This window comes from Macrobrachium nipponense, chromosome 39, assembly GCF_015104395.2.
Source record: "Macrobrachium nipponense isolate FS-2020 chromosome 39, ASM1510439v2, whole genome shotgun sequence".
NCBI lineage: Eukaryota > Metazoa > Arthropoda > Malacostraca > Decapoda > Palaemonidae > Macrobrachium > Macrobrachium nipponense.
Window position 1 is genome coordinate 58,372,825 of NC_061099.1, and position 15,878 is coordinate 58,388,702.

The 15,878-nt window shown below is 35.9% G+C and overlaps 1 protein-coding gene across 5 annotated transcripts in view; it reads left to right on the forward strand.

The window, feature by feature from the left end:
- LOC135210364 (CD109 antigen-like) overlaps positions 1–15,878 on the forward strand; it is a 1,440,954-nt gene that overhangs the window by 1,397,684 nt on the left and 27,392 nt on the right. For all 5 annotated transcript variants that reach the window (XM_064243260.1, XM_064243264.1, XM_064243262.1 and 2 more), the window contains one exon: positions 1,337–1,523. In XM_064243260.1, the coding sequence (XP_064099330.1) occupies positions 1,337–1,523 (187 nt within the window). The remainder of the gene's footprint in view (positions 1–1,336; positions 1,524–15,878) is intronic.

Below are 15,878 nucleotides of genomic sequence, written 5' to 3' on the forward strand. Positions count from 1 at the left end.
CATGTGGAATTTTAGCCCTACAATTTTTTTTATTTGGTTAAAACTTATGAACGACATGAAAAACAGTACAATTTTTAGTTTTGTGGATGGGCAGGAAATTCCGGTGTCTTTCAGCTTTTACGTATTTAGCGACCGTTGATATATTTTAACTGATATAATTTGTATGAATGGATAGAATTTTCCCTATTCTGCTACACAAAATAAAAAACGAATTCCAGTTTACACGCCACTGTGGCATTTCGATGAGGTAATTAGTCTACAGTACACTGAAATTCTATTGTTGTAAGATAAGTCAAAGGAGCACATCTTGATTTTCTTCGTTATGAATAAGTAAAATTACTTGTTATGCTCTCCTGGACTATTAAAGATAATGAAAAAAAAAACACACTCATGGCGCTGCGTTGGTGTAAGCAGTAAGTTCTGAATATTCCAAATTGGCAAACTCAGGATTTTAGCTGTTGTAACAAACTGAAAGAAAGATTGTCCTCCATGCCATGAAATTTAAGATGCAAACTAACAACTAACAGGCATAAAGTAGTTCGTCACTGTCTTTATCAATTGCCCACGAAGATGAAAAATAACTCGGATATATCTTCCTAAATATATTTTCCAAGTTGACATGCACGCTGCCCACTAGCGTACAGACAAAGCCAGATATGCCATCCCAATAAACCCCTATTCAGGGGAGTGTGAAAACCGTAAGGCAAATTGGGATAGATTGTTTGGAAACAAACAAACCAGACCGGAACTAAAGGTGATAATAGCATCCAAAACTGATCTTTTCACAAAGTAATTATGCTAAGTTTTCTCATTCTTATCTTTCAGAGTTAAAATTGATGGTTTGGTAAATCACAGAGAAAATCATTAAGGAAAATTATGAGAGGATTTCAACGAGTTAAAGTTACCGAGAACAGAATGTTTATGGCCAACGGCATCCGAACGAATATCAATGGAAACTCCCTAATTAGTATTATTGTTGCGACAGTGAGGTATAAGAGCGAAGCGAAAATATCTGAGTTGTTCCCGAAAGGCTGTGAAAAATTGTACTCCAGTCAGTTTTTCTTCATTCAACTTTTTACTTTTATTTGCTTCACCGTAGCTTGCCAAACATTTTGATGAGGTTAATTAGCACGTGAGCTTTGAAAAACAAGAAAAAACGACACGCTTAAGTGTTTTTGCTAATTAAGACGAGAACTATGAATGACGTGCAAAAATAATTTCATTTTCCCTGGTAATTAGAGCTTAAAAATATATTCATAACACTTTTCTCATTGTATTTTTCCTCGTTTCCATTGTCCCTTTTCATGTTAAGATTTGTTTCTGTGTTCCCTGGCAGCCTTTGGATGAACACGTGTTGACCGCCACCGCAAGAGGAAGCCGATGGCTGGAAGAGAACTTGGCGCTGGTCAGCGAGGTCTCCAGGCCTCTGGAAGTGGCTCTCGTCGCCCTGGCGCTCCATCTCACCAACTCGGCTCATGCTGACAACGCCTTTTCCGTCCTCACTCGCAACGCTCGGCAGGAAAGTAAGTGCTCCACTTCACCCTTCTTATTCTGAACCAATAGAATAAAACAAAATTCTGGGAGACTTGTCGCTCATGATTTTAAAGTGATGGTAATGAAAAAGGGATCTCTCCTAGATAGTGACCCCATTGGGGATCATTGTCTTCGTGATATTTACAGTCTTTGTTTATGTTTACTGTAATCCCCAACTAAACACGCCGCAAATGTGGATACATACCGGGTTAAAAACCTTTTGGGGTCACTTATCTAGGAAAGATTCGAAAAACGTAAAATGAATCAAAGGACACCATTCCATGTGACTCGATTTAATTTTCCAGTAGGTTTATTTCAGAGGGAGAATGAAGTCAATGAAATAAAAGTTTAAATGCTTTGACTGAAAGGTTTATTTTATACTGTGCCAAGGAGTGGGCGAACTAGAGTTCTTGGAGTCAGTGATATATAGTAAATTATTTAAATGTTTGTTTGTTGAAAACCTTTGGAAAAATACTAATGAAAAAAGGTTTGTAAGAATGTTAAAGATACGATAACGCTGGCAAGGCCTTGATTAATAGGTATCCCCAGGATCAGTGTCGCTTTGATAGGCTTGATCAGCAGGGAAAAATATGCATATGGTCTATGTTCATCAACAAGACTAATTGAATTTCTCTCTCTCTCTCTCTCTCTCTCTCTCTCTCTCTCTCTCTCAAACATACACACATACACACTGAAATGTACTGCAAGATAACTGCTAGGCTGTAGAAGGAAATACGGTTAGAGAATCAGTGAGCATAAAGGTTCAGCCATTTCCTTCTATGGCAAAATAACATAAGGTTCTACAAATTTCAGCAAGCACATTTTTTCTTAGAGCTCCTCCCGCATTTGTTGAAAACATCATCCCTTGCTAGTGAACTTGAAGTTAACTAAAGGTTTATAGAGATCAGCTTAGATTAGACCTTTGGATGGAACAATTATTAAGGTGTTTTGGTTTTTCTACTGAACTTATGGATGGTCATATTCAAGTCATAGATCAGTAACATTTTCCTTAAAGGTACTATACTCGGTTTTTTTCCATCTGTCCATCTGCCTGTGGTGTTTGTGTATGGTAACACTGCGTCCCGGGCTTTAGATAGTTACATTCAGCTTACATTCAACATTAATAACGGTGTAATTCGCATACAGTAAATTATCTAAAGCCCAGGACGCAGTGTTACCATACGAAAACACCACAGGCGATGGACAGATGAAAAAAACAGAGTATAGTTGGCTAATGTAACCTGTCAAGCGTTTCGTTATAGTTTATTAGTCTTAACACTTAGAGATCGTTCATTGAGTTTGTACTTACATTGTTTAAAGGGCTGTTATCATACCCTTGTCCTAATTTATTTAACCTTCATATAGTTTACTCATTTGCTCTTTGTTGATTTACTCAGGACTCATATGTATCTTGCCGTTTTTATTATTATTATTATTATTATTATTATTATTATTATTATTATTTTCAAGAATATCCCCGGCTCCTAATAATTTCAATGTATTTTATAATTTAGAGGGAATTATTTTGAGAGTATTCGTATTTTGGTTTCGATTTTTAATATAAATTGCTAACGTTAGAGTTCATCCATTGATCTTGTAACTGAACGCACCACTAAACTCAGGGAGTGAACGACTTGTTTGTTGTGTCTCCATGTTTTCCTGGGACTTAATGGGCTCTCGTACTCGGAACAGGGAATTCCCAATGAGGGAACATGTGTTTGCAGTTGCAGATGGCTCGGCGTTTTTCTTCTGCCCGTTGCTTATTTGTGAGTGAAATACGATTATACTTCGACTTATCTGTATTGCTCCTATCTTATACACGTGCTGATTGCGTATGCTATTTGGTATTTAATAAAAGATGAGAGGGGTTGCAATATTGTCAGGTGCTTTCAAGTTCTCTTCCAGTTGAGGGGTGCGCGTGAGCATTACCAAAATTAGATGAAATTTATTTGGCTTATACTCGAATGCAGACTAATATGCAACACCTCAGACCTTTATGAAAGTCGAACGTCATATCTTCGACGTAGGACATGAATTGATGACCAAGGTTCAGCGAGTCGACCTTTTTATGGTATAGAATTAGTCCGGTTTTGAGAAGCCGAAAGGGCGCTTTGACAGAGCCTTTGTTTGAGAAGGTCAGAGATGCTTTTGATATTGCCAGGATTATTTTAATACTGTTGTGTAGAAATACATTATTCGGTTACACTTGCTTAGTCTTGTACTTATACGTGTATTCGCAGTACCCACACTTAATCGGACACAAGCACATCACTGGAATATTCTTTCATTCATTTATTCATTTAATTCATTGCACATCACATGTTTTAAGTTTTAATATTGTTGTTTGTTATTTAATATATATTTCCTCATTTTAATTGTATCTTTACATACACATATTTATATGTGTATATATATATATATATATATATATATATATATATATATATATATATATATATATATATATATATAAACGTATGTGTGTGTGTGTGTGTGTGTGTGTAGAATCTACTAGTCACCAAGGTGACCTCATCATGATTATGGTATCGCGGGTTCGTTTCCCGCTACCGGACATCATGATTTCTTCAAATTTCTTTGAAGTTGGAGCTCAGAGCTTTGTATTGCCAAGCATATCCAAAAAAGAATTTGTAAAGTTAAGAGGGCAATATGGCTAGTACAATTTCATATATATATACACTATATATATTATTTTTCCACCTGACCTCGCTGGACATCAAGACTCACTACTGTGGGTCCTTGATGTCTCGCGATGACTGTACTGTGCCCTTGACTGTGAGACATTTGCTGTTCGAAATGCCCCAGTCTTTGATCATTTCAGACAGAGGTTCCTGTCCTGGAGGCGTGACAGAGGAAATTTTATCCTAACTACAATTCTCGTTGAGATTGTAAGGAGGCGGGACTCCTCAATGAATTTTAAGTTGTATACATATGCATTATGTGTATGTATAGATGTGAATAGATATGATTATAGAGACACACACACACACATACACACACACACACACACACACACACACACACATATATATATATATATATATATATATATATATATATATTATATATATAATGTTTAGAAATTTGTCATATAATTCTACTTTTAAAGTTTTTTTTTTTTCAGTTTAATTTTTAAAATTTATTACGCCGTCAGTAACCTAGGTGTTGTGACGCCAGTTTGTTTATTCTCTGGCCACCGACTGGCCATCTGCGGTTCTCTCCTTTGACGAAGAACCCTAAAATACTATTTCCTTTTTTAGCAACGCTAACCTTTTGACCATGTTTCCAATTTCTTTCTCTCCCTTCCAACCTTGATTTCGTGGATGAACATTTAGCATGACACCTCTCTTCCATGCAGGAGAATCAGGCCAGTCACTCTAATTAAGTGTTGTAATTGTTGGCGTAGGAAACATCTGTCGCTTAGAATAAGAGCATTGCTTGATAAAAGACCGTAAACCGCTCTACTTTTTCTTCCTTTATTGAGTACAAGGTAAATTGCAATGTTTAGGGGTCATGTGGTTTACAGTAGATCATCGTGTTGTTGTTTTCAGGAAAAAAAAGTGTGTAAAATTACCTGTCTATTCAATCATATTTATTACTTGAGAGTACTTGACATTAAAGATCACGGGACGATTTATTGCAGAACTAGAAAATTATATAGTCCGATATTTGTGGAGGTAGTTATTAACTTTCTGTCTTATCTGAAAACTCTTATATCTACAGAGGTGAAGGTATTAAGTTTAGATGAGCAAGATATCAGAATGGAATTTTTTTTAAATAGTGTTTTCCCTTATGGATAGTAGCAACATCCAGTGATTTAGTTTTCTGCAAAAGAAGGATTCAAATTGGTATGTTGATCATCCACCCTCCAATCATCAAACATACCTAAAATTGTAGCCCTCTAGCCTCAGTAGTTTTTATCTAAGGTTAAGTTAACCATAGTCGTGCGTCCGACACCGCTATAGGTGCCAACAACACAGGCCACCACCAGGCTGTGGTTTAAGTTTCATGGGCCGCGGCTGAGAGTTCCATGGGCCTTGGCTTAGAGTTTCATATAGCATTATACACTATAGAGAAAACTGTTTCTTCGGCGCATTTTTTACTTGTTTATTTTCTAAACTAAATATTGCTGAAGTGGCTGTTTCCTCCGCAATGCAACTGGTAAATTCTTAAGACTGGTATTTTCAAAGACACGTTGCAGCAGGGAACATCTGTTATCGTTCCCAGCTTTTGTGCTTCGAGGGTTCTTGCTTGCTGCCTATTTTCAAAGGTTTTTTATTCTTTTCGCTGTAAAACTCTGCTCTGATACAGGAGCACGTCCATTTGTTCTGAATGTTTTTATATATATATATTCCTGAAGTACTGTTTTTGTATCACATTATTGCTCTATTTACCTATTTTACTTTTCAATTTTATTTCCCTGTCTGTCTTTTAACTATCTTTCTCCATCATCAAGATACGGAGACTGGGGCAGGCCATGGTTTGAGAATATTGGTTAGATGGCAATTGAATGTACCGTTTCTGATGACCACAAGTTCTCCAATCAGTCCCCCTCAAAACTTCATAGAAGAACGTGTGTGTGTATGTGTGTGTGTGTGAATGCACGTCCGTTTTAAAAATCCGAGTGAAATTGTGTACAGTGACGAATACCAGATTAAAATTCGTTGATCATATAAATACTCATAATCTCCATCATAAATCAGTTGAAATATGTTATGATTGCCTGTGTCCGTGATCTCTATTGATCACTGCGCAATGGACAAATAATATGAGCAACGCCCCTTTGCTCCGCTACAGACAAATATGACTACTGATATAGCAGTAGGCAGGAGATGTGCCGTTGCAATAACGGTAGAACTTGGCAGCCCAGATGATATAGAGCCGCTCAATGCATGTCGTGGTGTAAATAGAGCTTAGCAGACAAAGGGGCATCGGCGATAAACAAGACCTGCCTTGTTATCAGTCCTTATCTGCCACTTAATCAACAATAATGAAAGGTAAACAGAACAGTTGGTGTGATATTGCATTGTCGCTTATTGTAGTTCCCCTAACCCCCCCCCCCCCCCCCATCACCACCACCTCCCCTACTACCCCACGCCTTTCCTTATCACTTCCCCATAGGGTTGTGCTGTGCGATACACCAGAACAATGGCAAGGCGAGCGCTCTCTCTCTCTCTCTCTCTCTCTCTCTCTCTCTCTCTCTCTCTCTCTCATATAACAAAAAGTTGACTAGTTGTTTATAGGGCTAAGTGAAAAATTTGGTATAAATCTTAAAGTTATTGTCATGTGCACCTTGTCTTTGTGGTCTCGCGTTTTTTAAGTAAAAATTTGTTCATTTTCCTAAAGATAACATCTTCATTATATGAGATGAAATAGTGTTTATACAGATATAGAGCTCTACTAAAAAGCAACAATTTCCCTTTCAGTTCCACGTAATGATGCCCGGAAATTACCCTAACGATATTCGCATTTTACACTAAATTGATATTTAGCTCTCATGGGCAGGTTCAAAATGAAAATAAATGTTGTATTAAGGCGGATTCAATTCTCTCCCATTGATTTAAATTCAGTGACATAACTGTTTTCCATGCAAAGGGAACGGAGACCGTAAGCTTCAAAGTTAGATGTCTCAACAGGAAAAATAATGTTCTGTGGTCTGTCTTCAAGACGACAGTCATTCTGGACGTCTCTGAAAATGGCGGATATTCAGAGTTTCATAGTGGTTAGGACTGTATAAAAAAACAAGTAAGAAATGGTCCGGAGTTTCTCAGACGCAATCGTGTTTTCTGTATGAACCGCGGCCCATGAAGCTTTTAGCCACGGCCCGGTGGTTGCCTGTCTTATAGCGTTGTCAGACACATGATTGTGGCTAACGTTAACCTTAAATAAAATAAAAACTACCGAGTCTAGAGGACTGCAATTTGGTATGTTTGATGACTGGAGGGTGGATGATCAACATACCGATTTGCAGCCCTGTAGCCTCGGTAGCTTTTAAGATCTGAGGGGAGACAGAAAAAGTGCGGGCGGACAAACAAATAGCCATCTCATCAGTTTCCTTTTGCAGAAAACTAAAATCCGATAGCATTACAGCGATGGCGATGAAAAGAATGGAAGGATAAGACGGATGAAAAGAAAACGAAGAGCTGAACAGCCTGATAGCATGTGAGCGAGATACATTAAGCGCTGAACCATACCAAAGAAAATACAGATGGCGTCCTGAAGAATACTGAGAAACCTTCGAAGGATTTGGGTAATCATTTGAAGAAGAGAGCTTCCCAGGAAAGAATATAGGTGACATATGGAAAGCAGAAAGGTGACGGGGGAGAGTAAAAACAGCCTTAGAAAGAGGGAAAATGCCTGGGAAGAGTAGGTTGTTGACCGTACATACCTGGGAGCTCTTAGACTGTAAATGAGGAGGCGTGAAGTTGAAACGAATAAATCCATAAAGCATTTGGGGTCTAATGCTAAATTATCACGTACAAAGTCCCATTTTATGTATAAATCGAATAATCAGGTTTCAGACTGATCAAAACTACTCACAGTGGCTGTTATAGCTATGAACGGTATACACATCAACGGGAGATAGTTTGATTCGGACAGGGTATAGCACTCATCTTGAAAACCCGGCTATAAATCCAACAGTAAATTATATCCCCGAAATTTGACCGGATATAGACGCTTTTAGCGTAAACCTCATTTACATCTATGTAGGGATTAAGTGCTATTTAAAACTGAGCTGATAAGGCAATTAGCAAGTTTTTATTCATTCATATGATTGAACCGGAAGCTGATTTAAAACCAAAAATTCTCGGTCGCCGGAAACGCAGATCCGTTCGCTCAGCGGATGAATGAATTATAAATTCGATAAGCATGTGGAGTGTGTCCTCTCGGCTCAAAGTGCTTGTTTGCTTTAGAGGGGAACAGGTGCCAGTGCATTAAGTAGGTAATCCTTCCACTTTTTCCTCCCTCTCTCTTTTTATTTTTTTCCTTTTTTTAGGTCAAACACACTTGATGCCGAGTATTATGGATCCTGCTTTTCATTTTGTAAAAGCTTCGTGTTACTCGATGTAAATATATCGGAATTTTCCGTCATAACTAGTATTACCCAGCAATATATTTGTTTGGTGAAAGTTTTTCTCGCCTCTTTTTTCGTTAATTGTATTTATAAAACGATACGAACGTATTCACCCGTTCTTAGGATCATGAAAACTATTTTTAAAACTGGTTAGCCTTAGACGTTAAGCACCATTATCCGTATTCAGTAGCGCGTTGTTGGAACAGTGAACAGGATATATTATTATATATATATAGTATATATATATATATATAATATATATTATATAATATATATATATATATATGTATATATATATATATATATATAGATATATTTTATTATATATAATATATATAATTTATAATATATATATATATATATTATATATATATACTACTAATCTATATATATATAATATATATATATATATATATATATATATACTATATATATAATATAACATATATGATATATATAATATACATATAATATTATATATAATATAATATATATATACTATATTATATTTATATATATATATAAATATATATATAATATATATAAATTATATTAAATATATATATATATGTGTGTATATATATATATATATATACTATATATATATATACATATATATATATTATATATATATATAAATATACATATATATGTATATATATATATATATATATATATATATATATATATATATATATATACACATATTCTGATCATTGTTCCAACGACGCACTAACATCTAAGGCTAACAAGTTCTAAAAGTAGTTTTCATGATTCTAAAGGAATGGTGAATACGTTCATATCGTTTATAATGGGAGAGATTAAAGATTTTCTAGAATCTTTTCTTCATTTTTTCGTTCTAAAACGATTCAGAGAAAGACGGAGCTAAATGATAAAAAAGCGGAAGAAATTTGGTTAAATTTGAGAGTGCTTTTGGAACTTACTTTCACGATGTATTGTCGAGCCATTCTAGCAGGAGCCAGCTTTTAGAAGCAAGTCTTTTGCCCTAATTGACGAACAGGGGGACAACTTTCTAATGGGCGGAGTTTGGTCCAAGAATTTCTTTGCCATATACAATAACTTGTGGGTTAAATGTACTTTTTTTTTCTTACACAGATACTGACAGTTGTTTCAATGATCAACATATATATATATATATATATATATATATATATATATATATATATATATATATATATATGTGTGTGTGTGTGTGTGTGTGTGTGTGTGTGTGTGTGTGTGTGTGTGTGTGTGTAGATGTAAATAAATAACGCACTCTGTAAGTCATTTGTTGATAATTGAAACACCCATTAGTGATGATGGCGGTCTCATCCGTTGTAAGAAGAAGAAGAAACAAAGCAAACTTAACCCGTACTCTTCCAAAAGAATGTTAGTATATTTTCACTTGCAATGAACGCCACAAGTTATTGTATATGACGAAGAAATTCTTGGACCAAACTCCGCCCATTAGAAAGTTGTCGCACTGTTCGTTAATTCGTAACCTCCGGGTAAAAGCCTTTTGTTCCTAAAAGCGGACTCTCCTTACTAGAATGGCTCGGGAATCGGTTTAGAAAATGGGAAATTCTAGGAGATCTTTTATTCTCTCCCATTATCACCAGCTTAATGCTTTCGTTCACGCGTTCCCAAAATATTCTTTCAGTGATCGCCAGAGCTTACTTTCACCAGCTGTCAAGGTTTTATCGTATTTCTCAAAGGTTTCACTCACAGCTTGTCGAAAAATTATTCACCAAATAGCGCCGTTTTCATTTTTTTTTTTTTTGCATTTGTGTCACTAACACATTGTTTTTATGACTATTTATAAATGTTTCATTCATTATGTATCAGATAAGAATACTCGCTACATTGACTTTTAGTAGCTGTCGAAGTCAATATTCATCAATGAATACCAAAATTTTAGCTTCCAAAAAGTTTCACAGACGACGGATCATACTTATTAATGGGACGTTATTGCGGAAAATCAGGATAAAATTATGACACCATAAAATTTTGACAGGATCCGGGTGCTAGCAAGGCACTGAAATAGGCTAACATGAAATAGCAAACGAAGTCCATGGTTTGAAACACTGTTTGCTTGTAAAAGGTTACATGACGTTTTTCTTTTTCTTCGTCACCGTGATCATCATGGTCAACGCTAAGAAGATTTGCAGCTCTTGCGGCGTCCTAAGTACTCCTCAGGACAAGTCCTCTGACTCTCCGCGCCCTTGAAACGAATTGGGTGCCCTTCGTATCCCCGAGAGTCATCCCGACCGACGCTCAGCCTCATCCTACACCGGTAATGCCGATAACAAAGTGGCCTTTATCTGTGACTCATTTGAAAGGGTCATTGAACTAAATTTATTTTTATGGCCGTTGTTTTATCATCTTTTCGGAAAGTTTGTCGCAGTTTTCCTCTTATCTCGCTCTTGATGGATTATGCCATTTAATGTCGCAAATCACTCGCGGGGATTTCCCGACTTATTATTGATGTTTGTCGTTTTTCGTCCCTGGATTTCCATTTGTTATCGAAGGAGTATTAGGGACGCCTGCTGCAGCCTCTCTCGTTCCGTACAGTTCTTTTCATCTGTTTACATGTACTTGTGTGCGCTTCCTTCTGATTTTTTGTAATCGTGGGGCATCATTTCATACCATTCTAGACGATGTTTACGTTGAGGTAGTCTGGTCTCCACTTTCTTTTTACCAAAGGTGCATACCATTGGAAACTGCTGCTTGTATATATTGAAGGGAACAACAACTTCAAAGTGATTCCTCTCTTGCAATTAAAATCTCCTTCCATACCTAAGCACTTTAACTCCATGATGATCACGGTGACGAAGAAAAAGAAAAACGTCATGTAACCTTTTACAAGCAAACAGTGTTTCAAACCATGGACTTCGTTTGCTATTTCATGTTAGCCTATTTCAGTGCCTTGCTAGCACCCGGATGGTTCCTGTGGTTTGATATTTGGTCGTCAGCATCCAGCGTGTCGGTGATAATTGCAGTAATTCAGTGTATGAGAACACACACACATGTAAGCACAAAGTTGCCAAGTCAATAAGTCAGTGCGCTCTCCAGTTTAATGATTGCGTTCTGTTGATGTCATCGATGGTGCTTCATCATTATTTCTCTTAAGTCTTCTCCAAAAGTGTAATATCTCAAAAAGGTGAGAAAAGTGCGTAAAACGGAATTGAATCGTCATGACGACAATTATAGTGGAGACAACAGTCGTTTTGACACTCATTTTATGTGATCGGAGGAATCTCTGACTCTCATTTTATTTGATCGAAGTAATCTCTGACTCTCATTTTATGTGATCAAAGTAATCTCTGACTCTCATTTTGTGTGATCGAAGTAATCTCTGACGCTCATTTCATTTCATCAGAGGAACCTCTGACTCATTTTATGTGATCGAAGTAATCTCTGGCTCTCATTTTGTGTGATCGAAGTAATCTCTGACACTCATTTTATGTGATCGAAGTAATCTCTGACTCTCATTTCATGTGATCTGAGGAATCTCTGACTCATTTTATTTGATCGGAAGAATCTCTGACTCTCATTTCGTGTGATCAAAGTAATCTCTGACTCTCATTTCATGTGATCGGAGGAATCTCTGAATCTCATTTCGTGTGATTGAAGTAATCTCTGACTCTCATTTCGTGTGATCAAAGCAATCTCTGACTTTCATTTCATGTGATCGGAGGAATCTTTGACTCTCATTTCATGTGGTCAGAGTAATCTCTGACTTTCATTTCATGTGACTGAAGTAATCTCTGACTCTCATTTCATGTGGTCAAATTAATCTCTGACTTTCATTTCATGTGATTAGAATAATCACAGACTCTCATTTCATGTGATTGGAGTAATCTTTGACTCATATCATGTGATCGGAGTAATCTCTGACTCGCAATTCATTTGATTGGAGTAATCTCTAGCTTTAATTTCTTGTGACGAGTAATCTCTGACTTTCATTTCATGCGATCGAAGTAATTTCTTACTCTCATTTCATGTAATCAGAGTAATCTCTGACTCTCATTTTGTGTGATCTGAGTAATCTCTGACTTTCATTTCATGTGGTCAAAGTAATATCTGACTCTCATTTCCTGCGATCGAAATGATTTCTGACTCTCATTTTGTGTAATAGGAGTAATCTCTGACTCTCATTTCGTGTAATCAGAGTAAACTCTGACTCTCATTTCATGTGATCGAAGTAATATCTGACTCTCATTTCGTGTGATCTGAGTAATCACTGACTCTCATTTCACGCGATCGGAGTAATCTCTGACTCTCATTTCGTGTAATCAGAGTAATCTCTGACTCTCATTTCGTGTAATCAGAGTAATCTCTTACTCTCATTTCGTGTAATCAGAGTAATCTCTTACTCTCATTTCATGTGATCAGAGTAATCTCTGACTCTCATTCCATTTGATCTGAGTAATCTCTTCCTCTCATTTCATGTGATGGAAATAATCTCTGACTCTAATTTACATCCCTTGTTAGATTGTATCTTTGCTTTTCATGTGAATAATACGACTGAATTAATTTTCTCTTCATGAGTTGCTTGAATGGATGCCAGTCACTTCTCAGGGGTCTTTCCTAGACAGTGTTTAGTACAAGCCCGTTAAGGATTACCGTAAAAACACAGCATTTCTGTATCTCCGTGTCTCGATCACGTATCCTAAATCTTAAAAGTTAACCCAATAGAAAAAGCAAGTTTTTTTATCTCCTAATGAGAGAAGTCAGTTGAAAACTTTAACTCTTGTTTGCATGTTTTTACATTACTGAGCTGGATTCAAGGTTGTTAGGCCGGATTTGCTTCCTCTCCATGGAAGGAGCTTTGTTCATGTGACTTCTCTTTAACCAAGAAAGGAAATCTCTCCTTGAACTGTCGAGTGTTTTGCAGTGGAAGCTTGCAGTATTCCGGAGAACAAAGCTACTAGATATCGCTAGATTTCATGACCTTGATTGAACTTCGTGAATAATATTTCAGCTCTTGGTATTGTTAACGTACACGCGTTTAATGATTGAATGCCACCAATATCTTTTCTCTCTCTCTCTCTCTCTCTCTCTCTCTCTCTCTCTCTCAAAAATGAAATATTCACCGACCAGTCTCTCGACTTCGCAACAGAAATAAACGTTTCATTAAACAATAGCGTGGTGGACAAAGCACTGAAAGTTTTTTTTCTTTCTTTCTTTCTTTAAGAATGAAGATTTTTCCTTGCTTGGTCTTTAGTCAAGTGCTTAATGTTATTTACTAGAAAAAAAAAATTTAAACAATAATAAGGACGAACAAATGACATTGGTTTAAAGTCTTTTATTAGAAGCAATTTGCACGAGAACGTACGTTTTTTTTTTATTAATGTGTGAAGGCTCATTGCATGGAAAAGGGCATCTTTAACTGGCAAGAAGGTATTAGAACTATGACCCCTCAGCTTCTTGGAAGCAGACCTCTAACGTATAGTGGGAGGTTTGTTTGGTGTTTCGTAACTGTAACATGTGAATCAGTACTGCCATTCGCTATATATATATATATATATATATATATATATATAGTCTATATATATATATATAGATATATATATCTATATATATATATATATATAGACATATATATATATATATCTATATATATATATATATATATATATATATCTTCTTCCGTTGTACCTGAAGGTTTTTGTTACAGCAGTTGTTTTTAACTTTTCTTCTTTTTTGGTCTTTTAAAATTTTTTAATTGTCATTTTAAGAATCCTTGTTTTTTTTTATTTTTAATGTTATTACTCTGTCATTTTGCAGACTGATGATGCACATAGGTTATGCGAAACGTTTTTCATGAATAAATCTTCTTTTAAATATCCATGTGTCTTCGGTTTTCCTGAATTGATGTTTGAGGATCATACTGCAGATAGCATATATATATATATATATATATATATATATATATATATATATATATATATATATATATATATATATATGTATATATGTATATATATATATAATATATATGTATATATATATATATATATATATATATATATATATATAGATATATATAGATATATATGAATGAGTATTGAGAATATCTTGGTATACGCATGTTTTGAGATAACAAAATGTCAATTCAGGAGTGTGTCGGACGGATGTGATGAGCATTGACATTCTTTAAAATGATAGATGTCCTCATTTTGACTCTCCTTGGAAACAGAGGTCTTAAAAGGACAAGATTCAGGAGTAGCTCCAAAAATGTTGACGCAACCTCCTTGGGTGGCGCGATGTCGAAGGTCGCTGCCTAAGCAGAACAGACCACGTCCTGTGCCCGTGCGAAGGTGGAAGCAATAATTTGGTTTTGAGTAGATTTTATGGGTGTGACTATGATCTGTATATGACGTCATGAACTTGAGACGAATTAGTTACGTCATTTATTTGGGAGTGTCTTGTGAGTGATTTCTTGCTTGTGTACGTGTGGGCTGTTCCCCTACATAATGGGAGGGTAAGATAACTAAGATGGAGAACTATACAAAGTCGGCGAAGCGCCGAGATGGCCTTCTTTAAGTTGAATTTTAATTAATGTTTGTGCATTTAGTTGAATGGGTAAGCGTACTTACTTAAATTTTAAGCCCAAGTGGCTTGTCTTTTGCATTTTAAACATTTATTTCAAAGATGTCCTTTTCCATATGACCTTTTGATTTATGTCGTTTTGATTTATTTGCAAATTGATTTATGTAGACTTTCTTTTCCTCTGTGTCTTCCCCAGATTGTTTCTGGCGGGGAACTTATCTGAAAATGGGAACTTAACTGATAGTTCCATGGTTATGGTGTGGGGAGACTGACTTTTTTAGTTACCTGTTTTTTTTTTTTTTTGTTTTTTTTTTTACTAAACTAATGTTAGTTATTGTAGAGAAAGGGGTGGACGGGTTTAGTTCGATCCCCTGCGTTATTTGAGTTATTTAGATTTTGAATTTAGACTTTTCAATTAAACCTTTGTTAAGAACCTGATCCTTTTGTTTTTAAATAAATGTATTTTTGTAGTTCACGAGTCTGATTTAGTTACCTTAGGTTATTGTGTGAGATCGGTGTAGAGATAGAGAGAGAGGGATAGAGAGACAGAGTGGTGGAGAGAGAGAGAGAGAGGTTGAGAGAGAACGAATGTCACCCCAGTGCCTTGCTGCTGTAAGGTCATTGCTACCAACATATATTTTTTCCCTTTTAAGACTGTACCGAGGTTAGAACCTCGGTAACATACATATATATATAT